The sequence below is a fragment of the Daldinia caldariorum genome, assembly GCF_022478825.1.
Source record: "Daldinia caldariorum strain CBS 122874 unplaced genomic scaffold F4812scaffold_11, whole genome shotgun sequence".
Lineage (NCBI taxonomy): Eukaryota > Fungi > Ascomycota > Sordariomycetes > Xylariales > Hypoxylaceae > Daldinia > Daldinia caldariorum.
Genome location: NW_025953047.1, coordinates 180,289 through 197,257, shown reverse-complemented (window position 1 = coordinate 197,257; position 16,969 = coordinate 180,289). Strand labels below are relative to the sequence as shown.

The following is a 16,969-nucleotide window of genomic DNA, read 5'->3' as shown; positions in this document are numbered from 1 at the left end:
GTGGTTAAGCATCCAGTCCTGACTTGCATTGTTTAAGAGAGTGCGAAGAAAGAAATTTCGGTTTTGAGGTCCAGTTCAAAAAAAAAATTCTTCGGAGAACGGAAAAGTTGATGACCGATTGGCTAGTGTGCTGGCAGAGAACGCAAGGTGCAGGGGCTGAGGGGTTCACCAGGTTAGTGGGTACCTAATGGTGGGCATACCTAAGTGGGACAGCTTTTACGCTCAAGGTTGCATGGAATTTTCAAGCTTCCTTACAAGCCTGCAAGCTCATTGATCGCGGCATCTGAACGGTTCTTACCAACACAACATTCTGGAACGCCATACACTTTTGCGCAATGGCGGATAGAAGACGAATAAATGGCCCTGTTGGCCAAACAATTCCTCCCATATACGATGCTCCTCGAGAGAAAATAATAGCAAAGCGTCCGGGCGATAATGTTGTCCGAAAGATCTGTAAGTCGTCATGGTTTTCATGCGCATACTAGGTACCCAAGTTAAGTTGTCTAATATGATGAATTATGTATAGTTCTCAAAACAGGAGTTACTCCCTCAGCTTCGGGATCCGCATATCTTGAAATCGAAGACCCATTTGCGACTCGTCCTTCAGGCACGAGCTTGAAGCTGACCTGCACCGTTCATGGCCCTCGAGCACTTCCGCGATCCGCGCCTTTCTCTCCTCATATCATTCTTTCGACGCACGTCAAATATGCACCTTTTGCGACGAGACAAAGACGAAGCTACTTACGCGACTCGAGTGAGAGGGATCTCGGAGTTCATCTGGAAACGGCACTACGGGGCGCAATTATCGCGGATCGTTGGCCTAAAAGTGGTGTTGACATCATCGTCACTATAATTGAAGGAGATCAGAACCGTGACTCACCAGATTACGATAGAGATGAAGGCTGGGATATGATGAACGTCTTAAGTGGGTGCATTACTGTTGCCTCTGCGGCCATTGCGGACGCTGGCATCGACTGCGTCGATACTGTCGCCGGAGGCGTTGCGGCCCTAGCTGCCCAGGACGAGAAGAGTCAGCCGAGCATCGTCCTCGATCCGGATGTTGCCTCATATCATAAAATATTCGCGGCGTGTTGCGTCGCATACCTACCGACGAGGGATGAGGTGACCAATGTTTGGTTTAAGGGTCAGCTACCCGGCGCCGACGCTATGCTTTACAACAAGCTGGTAGAGAGAAGCCTTGTAGCCTGCCGCAATGCAAACCGTGTGCTCATCCAGGCGTTGAATGAAACGGTCAAACCAGGGCAAGATGTTTCTTAAACCTAACAGGCTTATAAGATGGACATCTAGTCATTGGTAGATGCGGTTCTGGGGGCAAGTAGAAAAACTCGTATGCGGAAAGCCTGGACAGGCATTGATGGCATATCGAGTTCGGAGTCCAACTCCTCTCTGAACGTGAGCCATGCTCCATTTATGACATGGATTCGTACGGTATTTAAGAAAGCCGAATACCTCGTATTAGGCTCGACGTTAATAAACAGCCAATATGAGATGAGGTCTGCTGGAGGGAAAGGGCATGCCATGTGTCATGTACCATGATGACTGAAGGCAAATGTTGAAGACGTTGATAGAGGTGGTCCATCACCCGCGGTTGCGATTCTTTGGGGATGATGCATCTCTTTTCGAAACTACGGATGTGAGTGTGAGTAATTAAACTTGGTGAGGACTTAAAATGTCTCTCACTTACGGACTTAGCAATTTAAATATACCCAAGTAAAAACAGAGTCGCAATGATGTAGAGCTATTCAGGAACTAATATGTGCAAACATGCAGATACACAATAAACACTCCAAGAACCTTAGCTCCCATCTACCTGGTACCTATCGAGTAGCAAATCAATGCAGGTAGGTACCTAAGGTTAGGTAGATATATTAAAGCAGTGCCAAAATCTATTTTTGGCGTTTCTAGAACGGGCTGTTGCGTTGAGTCTTACTAATGACCTAATCTTTAGGACATACCTAGCGACCGGTCGCCTGCAACTTTTAAGCTATCAGAGCTATGCACCTACCCGCTAATTTACTTGACGTTAAGGTGTCAGGGTAGGTACCTCCTACCTGTATTGATCAAGTTCTTGAACCTTGTCTAGATTCTGGAACAGTTAACAGTTGGTTCGGACATCGTCTGCTTTAAATGCCCACTTGCCTTCCTACATCTTACATGCCTACCTACCTCTACCTACCTAACCTAAGGTATATATTTCCATACATGCCCACCTGCCTCATATATATGTAATTCTTTTAGAAAGCAGCCCACACAACATTTCCACCTCTCAACAAATGCAACAAATGCACGCGTGACGGGAAGTCGTCATGTGTTTGCAGCGAGTATGCATTGGCTAATAATTCGATTGTTTCGGAGCTTCTGAATGACCTAATTGTAGTTACTCTCTGATTGGAAGCACCCGTGCCTAAATCAGATCTCGTCGCGGCCGACTTGTAGCCATTGGTCGCCTCTCGCATACCCCAGATAAAAGTCCCCAGCTACTAAATACTAAATGGCTTCTCCAGGCGCGACCGCCGGCCCGGCACCTACGCTCTTCGATAATTCAAGCATCTGGTATAATTTCACTTCCTGGACGGCCCAGCACCTCAGATATTCTGTCAACAACGTAACCAGGTTTGCACCCTCGCTTGAGGATCTCATTCTGGCTGGGCCGAGGATGTTGACCAAGCTTGGCATCATATCCTTCCCCGATGCCGTTGACGGTTTTGGGCAACGAGTCATTGCCGACCCAACGACATCCGACTTCTTTCTCTCCACGACCGCCGCCGCCGATATGCTTACACAAGTATCCGAAGCTGCCGCTAATGCAGCAGAAGTATTAGAGAACGAAGATCAGGACCCCGCCGTTTTGGTCTCCAAGTTCTCCGCCGATGGCAGCAAGGGTTTGGGTAGCGTTTTCAGCTATGCCACAAGCAAGTGGGCGCTCTGCTGTATTGCTATGGTTTGTTACCTTCTTCCGACGTTAAAAAAGAAATTTTCTGACGTCTGGTATTATTGCAGGCCATCATCTTAAACCGCACACACATATTTGCAGCATCGCGGAGAAGACTACATCTGACGTGGCCTGTACGACTGTTTCTCCGCTTCATACCTATCATTCTCTTCGCATACCAAGCTCGGCAACTTCTACAATCCATCCAGTGTCAAACATCTCCCGACTTCGCCGAAATGCGCTGGGGCAACGCTAGCAAGACATCGGATCTCATGTTTGCACAACCCTCCGCATATTTACATGGGCTCAGCACAGTGTTCCTTTTGGGAGCCACCGACTACGACAGCTGCCGCGCAGTGGAGATGGTCCCTCCGAGCAATTACGACTACTCGAACGAATTACATGGATCCTTGTCGCTGCTATGGCCTCTTTTCGGGACATTGTGCCTAAGTCATTTCCTAGAAACGATTTCATGTGCAGTGCAAGGACGTCAAGTGGCTGTCGAGACCGGTATGACCCTTTTCGAGCACTCGCTGGCTTTTGCCGAAGCCGACGCCGCTATCAGCAACCAACTTGGTTGGGGTATATTTTCGAGTGGCAGTAGTTCCAATATAACATTCCAACAAGCTTCCGGGGCTAGCATCGCAGTATCGAGGTCTATGATAATGAAGCGGGTCAACACACCCCCCGAAGTTCTTCTAGTCGCTTTCCTCTCTGCCATGAGCCATATTACCAGCCACGTATTGGGCGTTTTTAATTTACAAAGCCGGTATCGATTAGTAAGTACCGGCTTCTGGGCGATTTGTTTCATGGGCAGCATCGTGATAGAAGCTTTAGATTTCTCTATCGACAGTCCAACCACCATGGGGTTTTTTAGGTTTCCTACGGTCTGCATCATAGGTTTCATCCCACATCTTTTGGTATTTGCCGGTACGCTCGTGTGCCTTGCCATATATGCTATAGCTTTGGTACTTTCAGCGATGCAACCTCCGGATCGGTGGAATGTTAACGGACAGGCCTTATCTTTCCGAGAACGATTCGCGCTTGCGCACGAGAACATGCAAGCAAATATTTCGCTATCCGATATCCGCATATCGCGAGAAATGGACTTCTATACTGCGCTACTCCGGACTGGCTTTAGTGTCATTACCATGGCGAGTGAAGCCGTTTACCTGAACGAGGACAGGGGCATCAACGTGAAGAGTCGTACGTGGCTCGAAGAAGAGAGACTTAAGGAGCTTGAGTCCATACGTATGCAATGGGTCGGATCGGGTCTAAGCGCTTCGCAATACGACTCCGTAGGAGCCATAGGGTTAGTGCCAATCAAAGACGGACAGCTTGGTGCGTCAAGCGGATACGCGCGAGAACGAGCGGCTCAGATAATCCCTAAAACGCGCATCGGGGAAAAACGTGCTAGAGATGGAGTAGGGGCTACCGAGCGTAGCTCGCGTTGGCTTCTGGCCGTCGAGTTTATCATGAATATTAACAGGCTTCTATTGCGATGGGGCGCAGTACTTCTTCTAAAGGCTCTTAGCCGTCTTGGGATTACAACCCGGCCTCGCATCTTGGTCTGGCTTTCTCGCTGGCCGAAACAAGACAACAAAAACGAAAGGAAACCCCCTACAGAAGCGCATTCCCTACTATTGGGTCGAAATAGGCGGAGCAGTAGGCTCTATAATGACGAGACTGCCGATGTTGAGGCTGAAATACGAAGACGTCTTAAGATGGCCCCTGAGACAGCTAATATGCCAGATGAGGAGCTGGACTCAAGGCTGTACAACTCTTGGAAGTACGGCGATTTATGGGGATCTGTGGATACCAGCGGTGATTGGGAGCCGGACGAAAATGATAGCAATTGGGATACGACGAGTACGATATACAGTATCGCGGGGGATGAAGACGATCAGGGTCAGTGGATTGATGAGAACGATTTCCAGGAAAACGATGGCCAGAGAACACCCACGCAAGCATCTCCGCACTTCTCATTATCCCGTGAAACGACTCCCTTCGACCAACCCCTGGCCATGAACGATCTTGCCAGGCTACTCCATCCAAGAAGCCCAGAGGAGCGCCGCGAAGCCCACGCCCTCGCCGCCCACCTAAGCAGTGATCAGATTATTACGCGTTCTAAGTACGCGCGCATGCAACAGAATCAACGCGGGCGCCTTTTCTTCCCACAGCGGGCTAGCAAAAACAAGCTTTCGGACGAGGAAGAATCCGAGCTCCTTGAGGACTTGATTATCGCGAGGCGAATAGAGGTGGCCCATGATAGCGACTTCCAACAAGATAGTAGCGATGACGACAGGGGAGGGCCTCAGTGCGTTGTATGCCACTCATCTCCCCGCAAAATTATTGTGTGGCCGTGTCGCTGTCTCAGCCTATGTGACGAGTGTCGCGTCACCTTGGCAATGAACAACTTTGATAAATGCGTCTGCTGCCGTAGAGACGTCGTGAGCTTTAGCCGCATATACGTACCCTGACGACTGAGTTCCAGTCATACGTTCGTTCCAACTCTACGTGCGATTTTCCCTCCGCTGACTTCGGGCCCTTACGGATTCTTTGTCCACGACTTTTGCCGAGCAGCGAATGTCAATCCGCATGCTTCGTTCAACAAATCGGCATCACTTAGAATTTCCTTCCGCAATAGATGACCTCGGTTTAAAAACGCAAGGCGATTCATCATCATCATTAGTGGCGTTGAGGCGAACCTGGTCTTCAAGCTTCCTTTTTTTTTTTTTTTTTTTTTTTTTTCGTTGTTGCTCTTTAGCTTAGTCTCTCCGACGCTCCCCATCCTTTTCGTTGGAAGACGTATCGTTGAGACAGGGATATTATATTCATGAGGGATGCGACGGATATGAATGAGTCGATGGAAAGGGGGGGAGGGGTTCTTGTTGTGTTGTAGCGAAGGGGGCACAGTGGTTAGACGATGTGATGTTTTATCTATTTTCGCTTTTCGCTTCCTTTTTATTATTACATGTAAGGAGTTCTGGTCTCATTAGGAAGGGGTCATGTCACGGTTGCGGTATGCATAGGTACATAGCTTAGGCAGTTATGCTAGGTAAACCGGTTTTTAGGTACATTCAATTCTACATAAGTATGATGGGAAAGAGGACCGCCTCACCTCGTTCATGTCACAAATCTCTTAATTCTTATGCGTCTTGAGTTGGTACAGTATTATTCTCTTAATTAATAGGTGTGGCTAAGCTAGGTACGATAGCACGGTACATAGTATTACGCATATCTACATTGCCGCCCATTCTATACAGAAAGCCCGAGCTCGCGGGGCGTTAGGGTTCTTATCTATTGCCTGCTTTTTCTCATCCGTATTTGCATTATCATGACCATCGCCATCGTCACCTACCACGGCCCCACCGATCAAATACCCCTTCTTGACGTTGGTGCCGAGCCTCCCGCCGGCGACGATATCCAGAACGGCGATCTCCTCGTCCCAGCCGTAGCTGGCGGCCTGGAAGTGGCTGTGGAAGCGCAGGGGGTCGCCGGGGTAGACGTTGTAGTCGCAGCCGAAGCGCAGGCCGGGCATCATGTAGTAGCCGCGGTCCTGGAGGTGCGCGTACAGCGGGTACGAGAGCGGGAGGGGGGAGACGGAGGGAGAAGGAGAAGAAGGAGGAGGAGGAGAGTCAGGGGAGTCAGGAGGGGAAGGAGGTATAAAAAGAAGGCTGCTTGTTGTGGGTGTTACGGCGAAGGCGGGTGGGGGGTTTTCCGCTTGGGAGCTGGAGAAAGGGACGCCACTTGACGGTGGCGGGGAGGGAGGGCTGAAGGGAGATTCGCCGTCATGGGCTTCGGTACTAGTCTCGTTTTCTGAAGCCTTTGGTTTGACTTTTTCTTTCTTAGTAGTACCTGCTGTCACCTTAGGCTTCGCGTTCTGCTTGCTCTCCGCAGCTGCAATTTGGGCCTTCCTGCCCTCAGCCTTGACAGCCTGCAGGTATCTGCGGCGCGCGTCGTCATCCAAGGCGGCGAGACGCGCGGGGTGGAACGTGGCGTCATCTACGATGTATCCTACTCTCTTGTCGACGAGGACCTGGGCCTCCTCGGGCATCAGCTCGATAGGCAGCCCCATGAATATGTTCTGCTGGGGATTCTGGGGAATCGCGCCGACGAACACGGAGCAGATGTTGTGGTTCTTGCGCAAGTGCATCACGTCCTCTATGTCGAAGAGTAGGTACCGCCCCGCGACTTTGGATATCCTCACGGGAGGACGATTTATGGTGGAGGAAGTCATCTCCGCGGGAAGACAGAAAATCTGTGTCTATTTCAGAGTCAGCATTGGTACTGATGAGAAATTATCATATACGAAATATGGAAGAATTTAGGTCATCATATTTTCTTTTCCAGATAGAAGTTTGTCAACATTTTGATTTCAGTGGATTGACAGATTATTCATTGTTGTAATCATTTCGACGAAGTGTTGTAAAAAAGAAACGGGGTATTAATCTCGACTCACCTGTTGTTGTTGTGGAAGATGGTTAAAAATTTAAAAGCTCTCTTTTTTTTTCGTCGTTTGGAGAAGTTGACGAAAATTTGGAGAGCTCTAAGTGGGGTCAATACAGTATGAGCTTATAATTGTACAAATCCGCACAGTACAAGCTCAATTTGAATATCGGGTTTAGGTACCTAGGTGCTTTTCGAGTTGTACTTCGTATGATGGAAAAACTTTAAAATTCCATGCTCCCTTGACCAGAATCTCCTTTCTTCTTCTTCTTCTCTTCTTCTTCATCCTCTCCAACAGGAGGCAAATAGAATGGTTTTATCACAAGCCCCTTGGACCGACTTAGGCTGAACGATAGATCCCCGTGAGCAGCATGGCCCTCAGAAGAACCCCCGCCTTTTTCGTGGAAAATTGGTAGACTGTGGATTTTAACAAGACCCTGAGTCTGCTCGTCTGACTTGGAATCTGATTTCGAAGACGGAGGAGGGGCGTGGATAACGCTAGACTGGAGCGGGATGAGCTCAAAAACGCCGTCGGACAACAGCTCCATCCAACGTGTAAGTCCCGTGGTCCTGGGATAAAGCGAGAGCGGCAAGGTAATAATAGCCGTGAGTTTGGCCGGGTACTGTCTTAACAACCCTCTAAGTGCGTGTAGAAACTGCAAGACCTCTTCGGGCCGAGCAGACGAACCAGCGTATCCTGTCGGGGACAAGAGACTCGGTACTATGACACGATGGATCCACGACGACGGCGAATTCGCAAGCTTGTAAGCTACGGTCTTAATAAACGCCTGGAAAGGCGACCCTGTATCTTTCGTACGAGGAGGTATCCCTGGTATGCTCATTGAAGGGTGAAAGCCAATTTGACCCTTGACATTTGTCGGGCTAAGTTTCTTGGTAAGATCGAAAGAATGGCAAAAGTTAGATGAAGGGTCCGTCGTAAAATTACTTCGCCTCAGCGGTGCGTTTCTATCCCTCGGGGTTGTCCCAGATGATAAGCTTTCATATCTCCAAGCTATCTTCATCTTGTCATCTGAGGGAGTTTCCGACTTGCTTGACGACCTCTTGTCCTCGGTCGAAAGGCCGGGGAGCTCATAGCGCCAACTTTCGTGTAAGCCAAGGACATGGATCTGATGTCCCTGAACCATGCCCTCGGCGGCATAGTAACGGAGAAGTACACCGGCGAAGTCAGTAGTACCGTGCTCTCCGATCAGAAGCGATGTGCCCAGGGGTAAGCCAGCATGTCCAGCGAGTAGACTATCTAGAGATGCAGTTCCAGTAGAAGTAGTTGGTCGACCATCGACAAGAGAGGGTCTAACTCCAGGGATAGGTGCATTCTCAATCTTGGATGGCGTCGACTGAGATGAATTTGGGCTGCTGATCACAGCATTTCTTTTCCTAAAGGACATGGTTATGTTATGGCATAGGGTTTGTGAAATTTCCTAAATAATTATGTATGGGTTAAGTGATAAAGATGGGATAAACAATAAGAGAAAATTGTGTAGGTTATCGGTATATGCATTTGGGCTTCAGTTGGAGAAAAAGATTGAGGGTTCAAAGTATTTTCTAGGCTCTTTTTCGTTGAATATGTACCTCTTAGTATGTACAAGGTATCCCATCAGTTTCGTGCGTCACAAAAAGTGTTACTACGTCACAAACGCCCTCTTAGGTTTAGGTACCTCTAGGTACCTAAGGTAACCTAATGTACTGCTTTTAGCGCCTAAGCAGAGCCGCAAGAAGTCCCCTGTAAATCAAAGCCTTTCACCGCTTTCAGTGGGCACCCCACGTCAACGGCGGAATTCCAACCTTTAAAGCCCATTTGGGAAAAAGAAAAAAAAGAAAGCAGCGCCGCGCCGAAAACTTGATAGGCACCTCTACCTACCTTGGACATATTTTAATTAATTGTTCAACACGACAACATCCCAACAATATCCCAACAACACCGAAGCCTCCTCCTTCAAGATGTCGAACCTCGCAGCGGGCGACGCGCAGCTCTTCGAAGATACCTTCACGGTGACGGCCTACGACCAGTCCAAGTACGACCGCGTCGCGCGCATCAGCGGCACGTCGACCGACAACCTGACGACCATGCAGCTCGACATCAACATCGAGCTGTTCCCCCTCCGCGTCGGCAGTAACATCGAGGTCGTGCTGGCTACTAGCCTGTCGCTCGACGGCACCAAGGACGAGGAGGAAGAGAAGGGATGGCGTCACGTTCGCAACGAGTCTTCCCTCGCCGATATGTACGACTACGTGTGCCACGGCAAGATCTACAAGTTTGAGGACGGTGTTGATGGTCAGACCATGTATGCGATTTGAATCTTTTAATTTCTTCAGCCTTGCCTTTTTTTTTCCCTTTGTTACTACTTGATTCTGGTATTTGCTGCTTTTTTTTTTGCTTGGCCCCGAATGGTACTAATATGGCCATAGTCGCGCGTACATCTCGTTTGGCGGCCTATTAATGATGCTGGAGGGACCATACAAGAAGCTAACGCCGTTGCGCGTCGACAACACCTACCTCCTGGTCAAGAAATAAGCTACCGTTACGTGAAACTTTTTTTCTCGCCCATTAGCGAGACCACGGCTGATTCAGGAGTTAATAAGAGTAATACTTCAAAAGCCGAAATGCAGAGAAGATGGATGTTAGCATATTACAGCTACGCTTGAGATACCAATGGACGCTGGTTGCGGCCAAATTCATGAACTAAGGCTATCTATTTTAGTAGTAAGTCGTGCTGCTTTGACGATATTTAGATCGCTGGTGGGGTATTCAAAAAATTAGAGAGGCGCAATCAGGGAGTGCTTTTATGCGATCGATGAACCAACTTGGTGGGGGCCTGGGAAAGGTAGTTTGCGATGTAACCGTTTAACGATCTCGTCATAATCAGGCTCGTTCTCCGGCGTCAGGATCTTGTGGCGGATGAAGAAATCAACCAGGACGAGAGCGCAGTTCGGCTTGAACTTCCCTTGGGCGAGTTTCTCTTGTACCTCTTCGACCGTCCACATGTAAAAGCCCGCTACCTCACCGTCCTTGGGCGTAGGGGCAAAGTCTGTAGGTAGCTCGATATCGTAGACCCACTGGGTCTCGGGATAAATCTGACCAGCTTCACCACCTGCCCGTTCGTCTGTGATGTAGATATATGTGACCATTCCGGTAAACTTGGCCCTCTCGCGCATAAGAGTTTCGGGTAAATCCGCTTCCTCGTCCGCTTCTCGGATTATACACTCGAACGGGTCTTCACCAGTCATAAGACCTCCTGCTACGGAGTTGTCCAACATGCTCGGATACGTAGACTTATTAGCCGCCCGTTGAGCCACCAGAATCTTCATACCGTAGCTCGCTGTCTCATCCTTGACATAAGCTGTCATATGTACTCCGTAGCGCATGATTCCTAATAGGCCCGTTCCACTGCGCTCGGCGCTGTATAAGACTTCGTCATTACTGCCATAGACAGGCCATAACTCGTCTCTCCATCCCCTGAGTATATCAAAGGTATGGTTTTCCCGCCAATACTGCATTAATCGAGCTACAAGCGCAGTTCTTTCGGCTTCTGTTGGCAGCTCAAAAGCACGCACCGTGCGCCGAGTTTCATCGACGGTTATGGGTCCACGGATCTCCTCCGGCGTAGCAAGAAGCTGCTTAACAACAGAATCGAGCATATAACCAAGGGGCTGTCCATCCTTCCAGACCAACGTGTATAAGGTCTCGGTAAGAGCCTTGTACGCGTCAGGCTCCTTGTCTGGGTAAGGAAAACTGGGCACTCAGTTCTAGTCTCTCATTCTTTATATCTTTATATAAGAGAGAGGCTTCGACTTACGCATCAGCCTCCTTTATGATGTCGAGGTTACTCATTGGGCCCGGCATCTCGTTCGCTGCACTAGGAATGGGTTTAGAACCCCTTAACCTCCTGAGGGTTTGGTGTATGTTTGATACGGATGTGGCGGAGCTGTGAGCTCTAGAGAGGATATTTGAGTATTTTGTATGTAAGATAGAGCTGGGTCGAATATTGGCAGCTTCGAATTTGTAGGTATTCCGAAGTTGTGGTGAGAAATGCTCTGCTCTGTTCCGCCGAAAAGAAGGACGAAAAGAATAGCGATGATTCGCTCGTGGTCTTTTTATAAGAGATTCAAGTTGCAGATGATATCTAGATTTCTTTGCGGTAAATTTGCTTGCTGCCTGGTGCCTTGTGAGACCAGTCAGACACTTTAACATGTCTTTGAAGACTTTGATGCTAGGTAACTAATGAGAGGTTGTTTAAATAAATGAGGTCCAATAACGTGTCTTGAATAGCAAACCTAGTAACAAGCAGCGACAGCCGGTGACAACCGAGTAGATTAGCTTATGCTTTGGGCCGCTACTTCGCTATCTGCATGTACGTTATAGGTCTAGGTAGGTAGGTCTCACCCTCATCTTGGATCTGGAAGGCACGTACCTAATGTAATACCAGGTATGTGCATTTCGCATAAGTCTTAGCGCATTTTCCCAATCTTCTACCCCTCCACACCACACGCCGCCATGACGTCGAAATTAGCAGGTACCAAAGTACCTTTTTGAAGCTTCCAGTACCATATCGCCAGTTCTTTTTTGTTCTTCTCTCCACCAAACAAGCTACTGGTCTGTCCCAGTCCCAGTCCCAGTCCCAGCTTCGAAAGCTCCCTGGATTAAAGCCATTGTACGAAAACGACACAATTGATCGGGGAAAAAAAAGTATTAAAATCCATCCTTGATTCAAATCGAAATCGAAATCGAATTGCTACCGGTATACCTACTTACCTAACCTACCTAAGACTCCGGGGGGGGAGAACTGAAAATAGTAGAACGCAAAGTAGAACATAGCATAATACGAATTATTAGAAGAAGAAAAAGAGAAAAAGACGCAATGGCGCAACAACAAGCGACCCAACCGCTCTTCGGCCTCATCCCGGCAGGCCAACCGCTCATAACGATCCCCTCGTCCCAGCCGAGCCCGACGTCCTTCCTCTACGCGATCCCGCACCCGGCCCCCTCCCCCGAGAACCCCTCCCCCAAACCCTTCGCCCACCTCGCCGTCTTCCTCCTCCCCGGCGTCGCCCTCCCCGAAGGCACCGCCGCCGCCATCTACGCCGCCCTGAACCCCACCGCCCTCGCCACCGGCCGCGAGGAGCCCAACTTCAAGTTCCTCGGCGGCGTGGGGCCCGGCAAGGAGAGCGCCATGTTTAAGCTGTCTCCTCCCTCCCCTAATGCCACTACCACTACTTCTACTTCTACTTCTTCTACTTCTGCTTCTAATACTACTACTACGACTACTGGTCCCAATTCCCCGGATGGCGTAGTCATCGGCATCAGCGTCGAAGACGCCGCCTCGGTAGCCGAGCGCATCCAACAGCTACATTCTTCCAACAACAACAACAGCAACGGGGACACGTCGCAGCAGGGGCAAGGGCAAGGACAGACGTCGACGCTGGTGCTAGCGCAGCGCATAATCAAGAACGCGTTCAACTTCCTCGCGAGCTACAGCGGGAAAGTAGGCGCCGAGGGCGTCGAGGTGGTTCCCCTCAAGGCCTTCCAGGAGTGGTGGCGCAAGTTCGAGAACAAGGTCCGGAACGACCCGACGTTTCTCGAGAGGGAGCAGGATTGATTGCTTGGTTGATACACGATACCATTTTTTAAAAGTATCTCCCTACCTAAGCAAGTCTGGGTTATTCTGAGGGATTTTGGTTGCTGGGCTGGTTGAAAACTAAAACCCACAGAAGAAAAGTGTTTCTGGGAATGGTGAATTTGGGTATTATGCATACTGCCTGGCACAAGGCAGGGCTCTGCTATATAGGTTAAGAGAGAGAAGTACGGAGATTAGCAGGGGAGAAAAAGAGTGAGGAACGGATAGCGAGCTTATGCATATGGGCCACTCATGATGTCTGCTACAATCCTATTCGCCTTCTGGGAGGACCAAGCCGAGTCAGGGTGTTGAAAATAAAGCTCAGAGTTTATCAAAAGAGAAGGGCGGTCGATGGCATGTCCAACTCCAAGTTATATAGACGAATGATCTGGGAATAGAAGGAGCTATTGCATTAGGTAGGGCTACCTGTATAGGACCATCTGGGGCCTAGAGGACTAAAAGTCTATAACATTGAAAGTTCACGATGCACGAGATTTCCATCTATAAAGTGAGATGAACAATATATATAAATCAATGGCATGATCACGCATGACCATCCGTACAGCTTAGCTACCTAGCTGTGTATGAATAGCGATAACTACCGCCGCCGTATGCAACAACAACAAACGTACTGGGCTGCTATGAAGGTATCTACTAAGAACCCAAGATGCGTCCACTCGTCAACACGTATAATCGAGGCCCGTCTCAGGCATAATACATAAATCCGCCCAACCGCCCGGAACTCCTTTCCTATGTTAACACGATTCCTGGTAAGCTCCGAAACCTGTAAGCCATATAAGGAGTGTACAGCCTAAACAATGCAAAAGTTGATTGCCCAAGGAGGATAAAAAGAATAGAATATACAGCTTTATCAATCCTCTGTCAACGGGCTCATTAGTGGGCTCTTAAGCCTTGTCGGACTGCCCGTTCGACTTCTCCGCCCGGCTGTTAGCATTTGTGGAAACAGCCTCTCGCGACTTTCTGTCCTGACCACCAGTCCAGACCGATCAAGCGCACTTCCGGGATGCGGATGCTTTTTAATGTCGTCAAAGGACTCGACATTAAGCTTTGGTGTAGCCAGCCCCGACGATCGGCCGACTCTTGATCCTCCCACACTGCTATCGGAGTTATCGCCTTCATCTGACGAGGCTTCACCTAGTTCGAACTGACTAGCATCGCCTTCTTCGAGAACCCTCTCATAGTTATAAGGCTTATGGCCGAATAGTTTGTGAGTGATAGTTGAGAGACCGAGGCTGAGTTTGCGAGGGCTGCCTGGGCGTCGACGACGGCGTAGTATCTTGTTGACTTTACCATAGAGCCGCATCCGTCTGTCTCGCTTTCGAAGCAAAAATGCGAGAAACAGGAAAACCAGCAGGAAGAAAAAGAATCCAGACGCCGACTTCGATTTCGCATGGTCTATCAGATCCTCCGCCGTATCGCCCCAATCCTCCTCCTCATCGATTGCCGAAGACACATTAAAGCTAGATCCAGCGTATTGGAAATCCGAAGGAATACCTTTCACGTTGCTTCCGAACCCAACGGGGAGGCGATAGTTGTCTTTTGGTGGAATTTGACCAGCTGCATAGAGTACCATCTTTCCTAGCGTCCAGCTGATCTCAATGTTGTCAACTTCGTCAGCGGCCTGGAACGGGTGTAGGAACCCCTTCTCTTTGGCAGCCTCCCCGATTGCTTTCGTAACATTGATCCCTGGAGTCGGTGTGTGCTCTATGCCATATCTCGGCACGCCAATACCCTCATGCAGGACACTAATAAGCCAAGACGCCTTGAAACAGGCTTCTTGCGCTTCCTTTCCATGATCCTTCTTTCGGGCCTCGATATTCGATTCTATATCTTCCCAACGTTGGCTGCAAAATTCCAATACCTTCTTTTGGTATGTGTTGAAATCGTAAGCTGTGTCATCGTCTTTACTCGCGAACACGCCGTGCGTAGTATGCCAATATTCAGAAACCCCAACGAAGTGATTTACATCGAAATCGATGGGCGGGACGTGCTGGCCGTTGAATAAGCAAGGCTTGTCTTCGCATGGCATGTCCTTTCCTAGCAACGGTTTCGTCCTCCGTAAACACTCGTCGAATTCGCCTGTGCCAACTAGCTCCAGCTCTTTTGAGTTCCCCTTAATGATCTCGCCCTTTTCATTGGTTCGCAATCCTCTAGGCAGACAAGGGTCGGGTACTTCATGCTCTCCATCGATCAAGAATTCGTCGACCAAAGCGTTAACGTAGCGCTCGCGGGCCTGATTGACACCAAACCCAAGCCAAGTCGATGTAAACACCTTATATTCCTTAGGATCGCCATTTAAACTCCGTAGCCGTAATAACTTGAGATCGTTCCCGTGTTCTTCGGCTACAGTACTATTTGGAGCGAAAGCAATCTGGGCCGAAGCACCGCCCATGTCTAGAAAGCCGTAGGTGTGGTGATTCTTCCCATGAGCATGCCCTTCAGGATCATCGAAGCCTCCCAATAGATAATTGGCCGCTATCCAACCGTATAAACCTTCGGTCTCGCCTGGGATAACTTGAATATGGGTATCGCAATCAGGAAGCAAGAATCGGGTGTTGGCGCGGAAGTAGGAACATGTCTCCGTTACGACAGCTCTCTGTTGGGTAGGAGGTAATAAACGCATGCCAGCGGTGGCCATGAGGAATATCGGTGTATCAGCATGTTTATCGTCGGGGATAACATCCAGTGCTCGTTCAACTAGTTCTTGGAGATGTTCGGGTCCGACGTCTTCTGGATGGTCACCAAAGGTTGAAATTCCCGGTCTTATCTTTTTTGTCCACTTGTCTTTAGTAACGATATTAGGCAAGCTATGTAATTCTTGAATAGAGGCTTCCTTGAGCGCTTTTGTAGGATCTAGCCATCGATATATATGTAAACGTGTCCCGGAGGAACCGGCGTCCAGAATAACACCCCATCGCCCTAATTTGAAGCGACTGTCGTCAGCAATGTTGCGATGCGGATTGTATAATAGGTTGGAGTGGGTTGCTTACATCTCTTCCCCATAACGATGAAGCTAAGGGAATTAAGAAGGCAAGCTCAAGACAAGATGTTCGTATATGCGCAAATGGATGCGATATTTTTGTCGCGCTGGTGAAAGTTGTGGAGCGTCAATATCGAAGCATATCTCTCTAATATGTCTTGGTTAGGTAAGGTAAGGTAAGTTGAATGCGACGAAAGGGCGTGAGGCTAATGATATGATTACAGTGCGGTATGGTATGATATGGTTGGTTTGGTTGGTTTCAAGGTTGGTTTCAATTACGCGTTCTGGATTCTGCGTCAAAATAGCATCGATAATAAAAAGTAGTAAGTAGTCGCTGATTAGGTTGATTAGGTAGGTTTAAAGGGGGTATGGGTACAAGACGATGCGATAGTGATGAGATACAAGAATACAAGACATAGGGGGGTTTTAAGTTAACTAGCGAAAGAAGAAGAATTGAAAATTGGGTTTGAATAATAAATGAGGTGAGTAGGTAAAAACAAGCGAGTGTAAGACGCCAGTAGGTGAATGTGAATGTGTATGTGTGTGTGTGTGCGTGTGCGTATGCGTGTGCGTGTAGCATAAACTTGACAAGTTTATTATCGAGTTTGTTGAACGAGAGACAATCTTCAGATACCCAAAAGATGGTGGATTATTTGGGACGGGTTCCAGTGTATTTGGATGACAGATTGAGCAATAAAAGAATGGTGCTGCTGGAACATCCGACAAAATAGAGCATGGGGCTGGAGTTTAATTTCTTTTTTTGGACTGGGATAATAGGGCTAATTAAAATAATATGACCAATAGATTTGCTTCGTGGTAATCGTAATTACTTAAAATGTTATAACGATACTTATATTTTTAAGTTTTAATTTTAATTTTATATAAATTTTATAATTTTTATATAATAAAAAAATTTTTTATTTTTAAAATAAT

At 48.4% G+C, this 16,969-nt stretch overlaps 7 protein-coding genes across 7 annotated transcripts; 4 read left to right on the top strand and 3 right to left on the bottom strand.

Annotated features, from left to right (window-relative positions):
• Positions 1-67: 67 nt before the first annotated feature.
• F4812DRAFT_432366 (3' exoribonuclease family, domain 1-domain-containing protein) lies at positions 68-1,894 on the top strand. The gene is made up of 2 exons (XM_047934521.1): positions 68-453; positions 527-1,894. Exons 1-2 carry the CDS (start codon positions 336-338, stop codon positions 1,276-1,278), a joined length of 870 nt encoding a protein of 289 aa, XP_047788977.1. The 5' UTR covers positions 68-335; the 3' UTR covers positions 1,279-1,894.
• Positions 1,895-2,215: 321 nt separating this feature from the next.
• F4812DRAFT_432361 (uncharacterized protein) lies at positions 2,216-5,701 on the top strand. Its single transcript, XM_047934520.1, has 3 exons — positions 2,216-2,342; positions 2,399-2,962; positions 3,022-5,701. Exons 2-3 carry the CDS (start codon positions 2,513-2,515, stop codon positions 5,431-5,433), a joined length of 2,862 nt encoding a protein of 953 aa, XP_047788976.1. The 5' UTR covers positions 2,216-2,342; positions 2,399-2,512; the 3' UTR covers positions 5,434-5,701.
• Positions 5,702-6,194: 493 nt separating this feature from the next.
• On the bottom strand, positions 6,195-8,808 carry F4812DRAFT_451625 (PAXNEB protein-domain-containing protein; the record flags this gene model as incomplete). The annotated part of the gene is made up of 3 exons (XM_047936239.1): positions 6,195-7,147; positions 7,395-7,415; positions 7,650-8,808. 3 exons carry the CDS (start codon positions 8,806-8,808, stop codon positions 6,195-6,197), a joined length of 2,133 nt encoding a protein of 710 aa, XP_047788975.1.
• A 392-nt stretch (positions 8,809-9,200) lies between these two features.
• F4812DRAFT_432347 (DNA-directed RNA polymerases I) lies at positions 9,201-10,194 on the top strand. Its single transcript, XM_047934519.1, has 2 exons — positions 9,201-9,705; positions 9,830-10,194. The coding sequence occupies exons 1-2, from the start codon at positions 9,362-9,364 to the stop codon at positions 9,933-9,935; spliced, it is 450 nt and encodes a 149-aa protein (XP_047788974.1). The 5' UTR covers positions 9,201-9,361; the 3' UTR covers positions 9,936-10,194.
• F4812DRAFT_60989 (NUDIX hydrolase domain-like protein) lies at positions 9,962-11,777 on the bottom strand. The gene is made up of 3 exons (XM_047939237.1): positions 11,334-11,777; positions 11,218-11,277; positions 9,962-11,153 (listed from the first exon to the last, which is right to left on the bottom strand). The coding sequence occupies exons 2-3, from the start codon at positions 11,262-11,264 to the stop codon at positions 10,205-10,207; spliced, it is 996 nt and encodes a 331-aa protein (XP_047788973.1). The 5' UTR covers positions 11,265-11,277; positions 11,334-11,777; the 3' UTR covers positions 9,962-10,204.
• A 76-nt stretch (positions 11,778-11,853) lies between these two features.
• On the top strand, positions 11,854-13,571 carry F4812DRAFT_432344 (uncharacterized protein). Its single transcript, XM_047934518.1, has one exon. The coding sequence runs from the start codon at positions 12,280-12,282 to the stop codon at positions 13,015-13,017; it is 738 nt and encodes a 245-aa protein (XP_047788972.1). The 5' UTR covers positions 11,854-12,279; the 3' UTR covers positions 13,018-13,571.
• On the bottom strand, positions 13,545-16,740 carry F4812DRAFT_432342 (nucleoside phosphatase family-domain-containing protein). Its single transcript, XM_047934517.1, has 2 exons — positions 16,047-16,740; positions 13,545-15,975 (listed from the first exon to the last, which is right to left on the bottom strand). The coding sequence occupies exons 1-2, from the start codon at positions 16,057-16,059 to the stop codon at positions 13,907-13,909; spliced, it is 2,082 nt and encodes a 693-aa protein (XP_047788971.1). The 5' UTR covers positions 16,060-16,740; the 3' UTR covers positions 13,545-13,906.
• Positions 16,741-16,969: the final 229 nt, after the last annotated feature.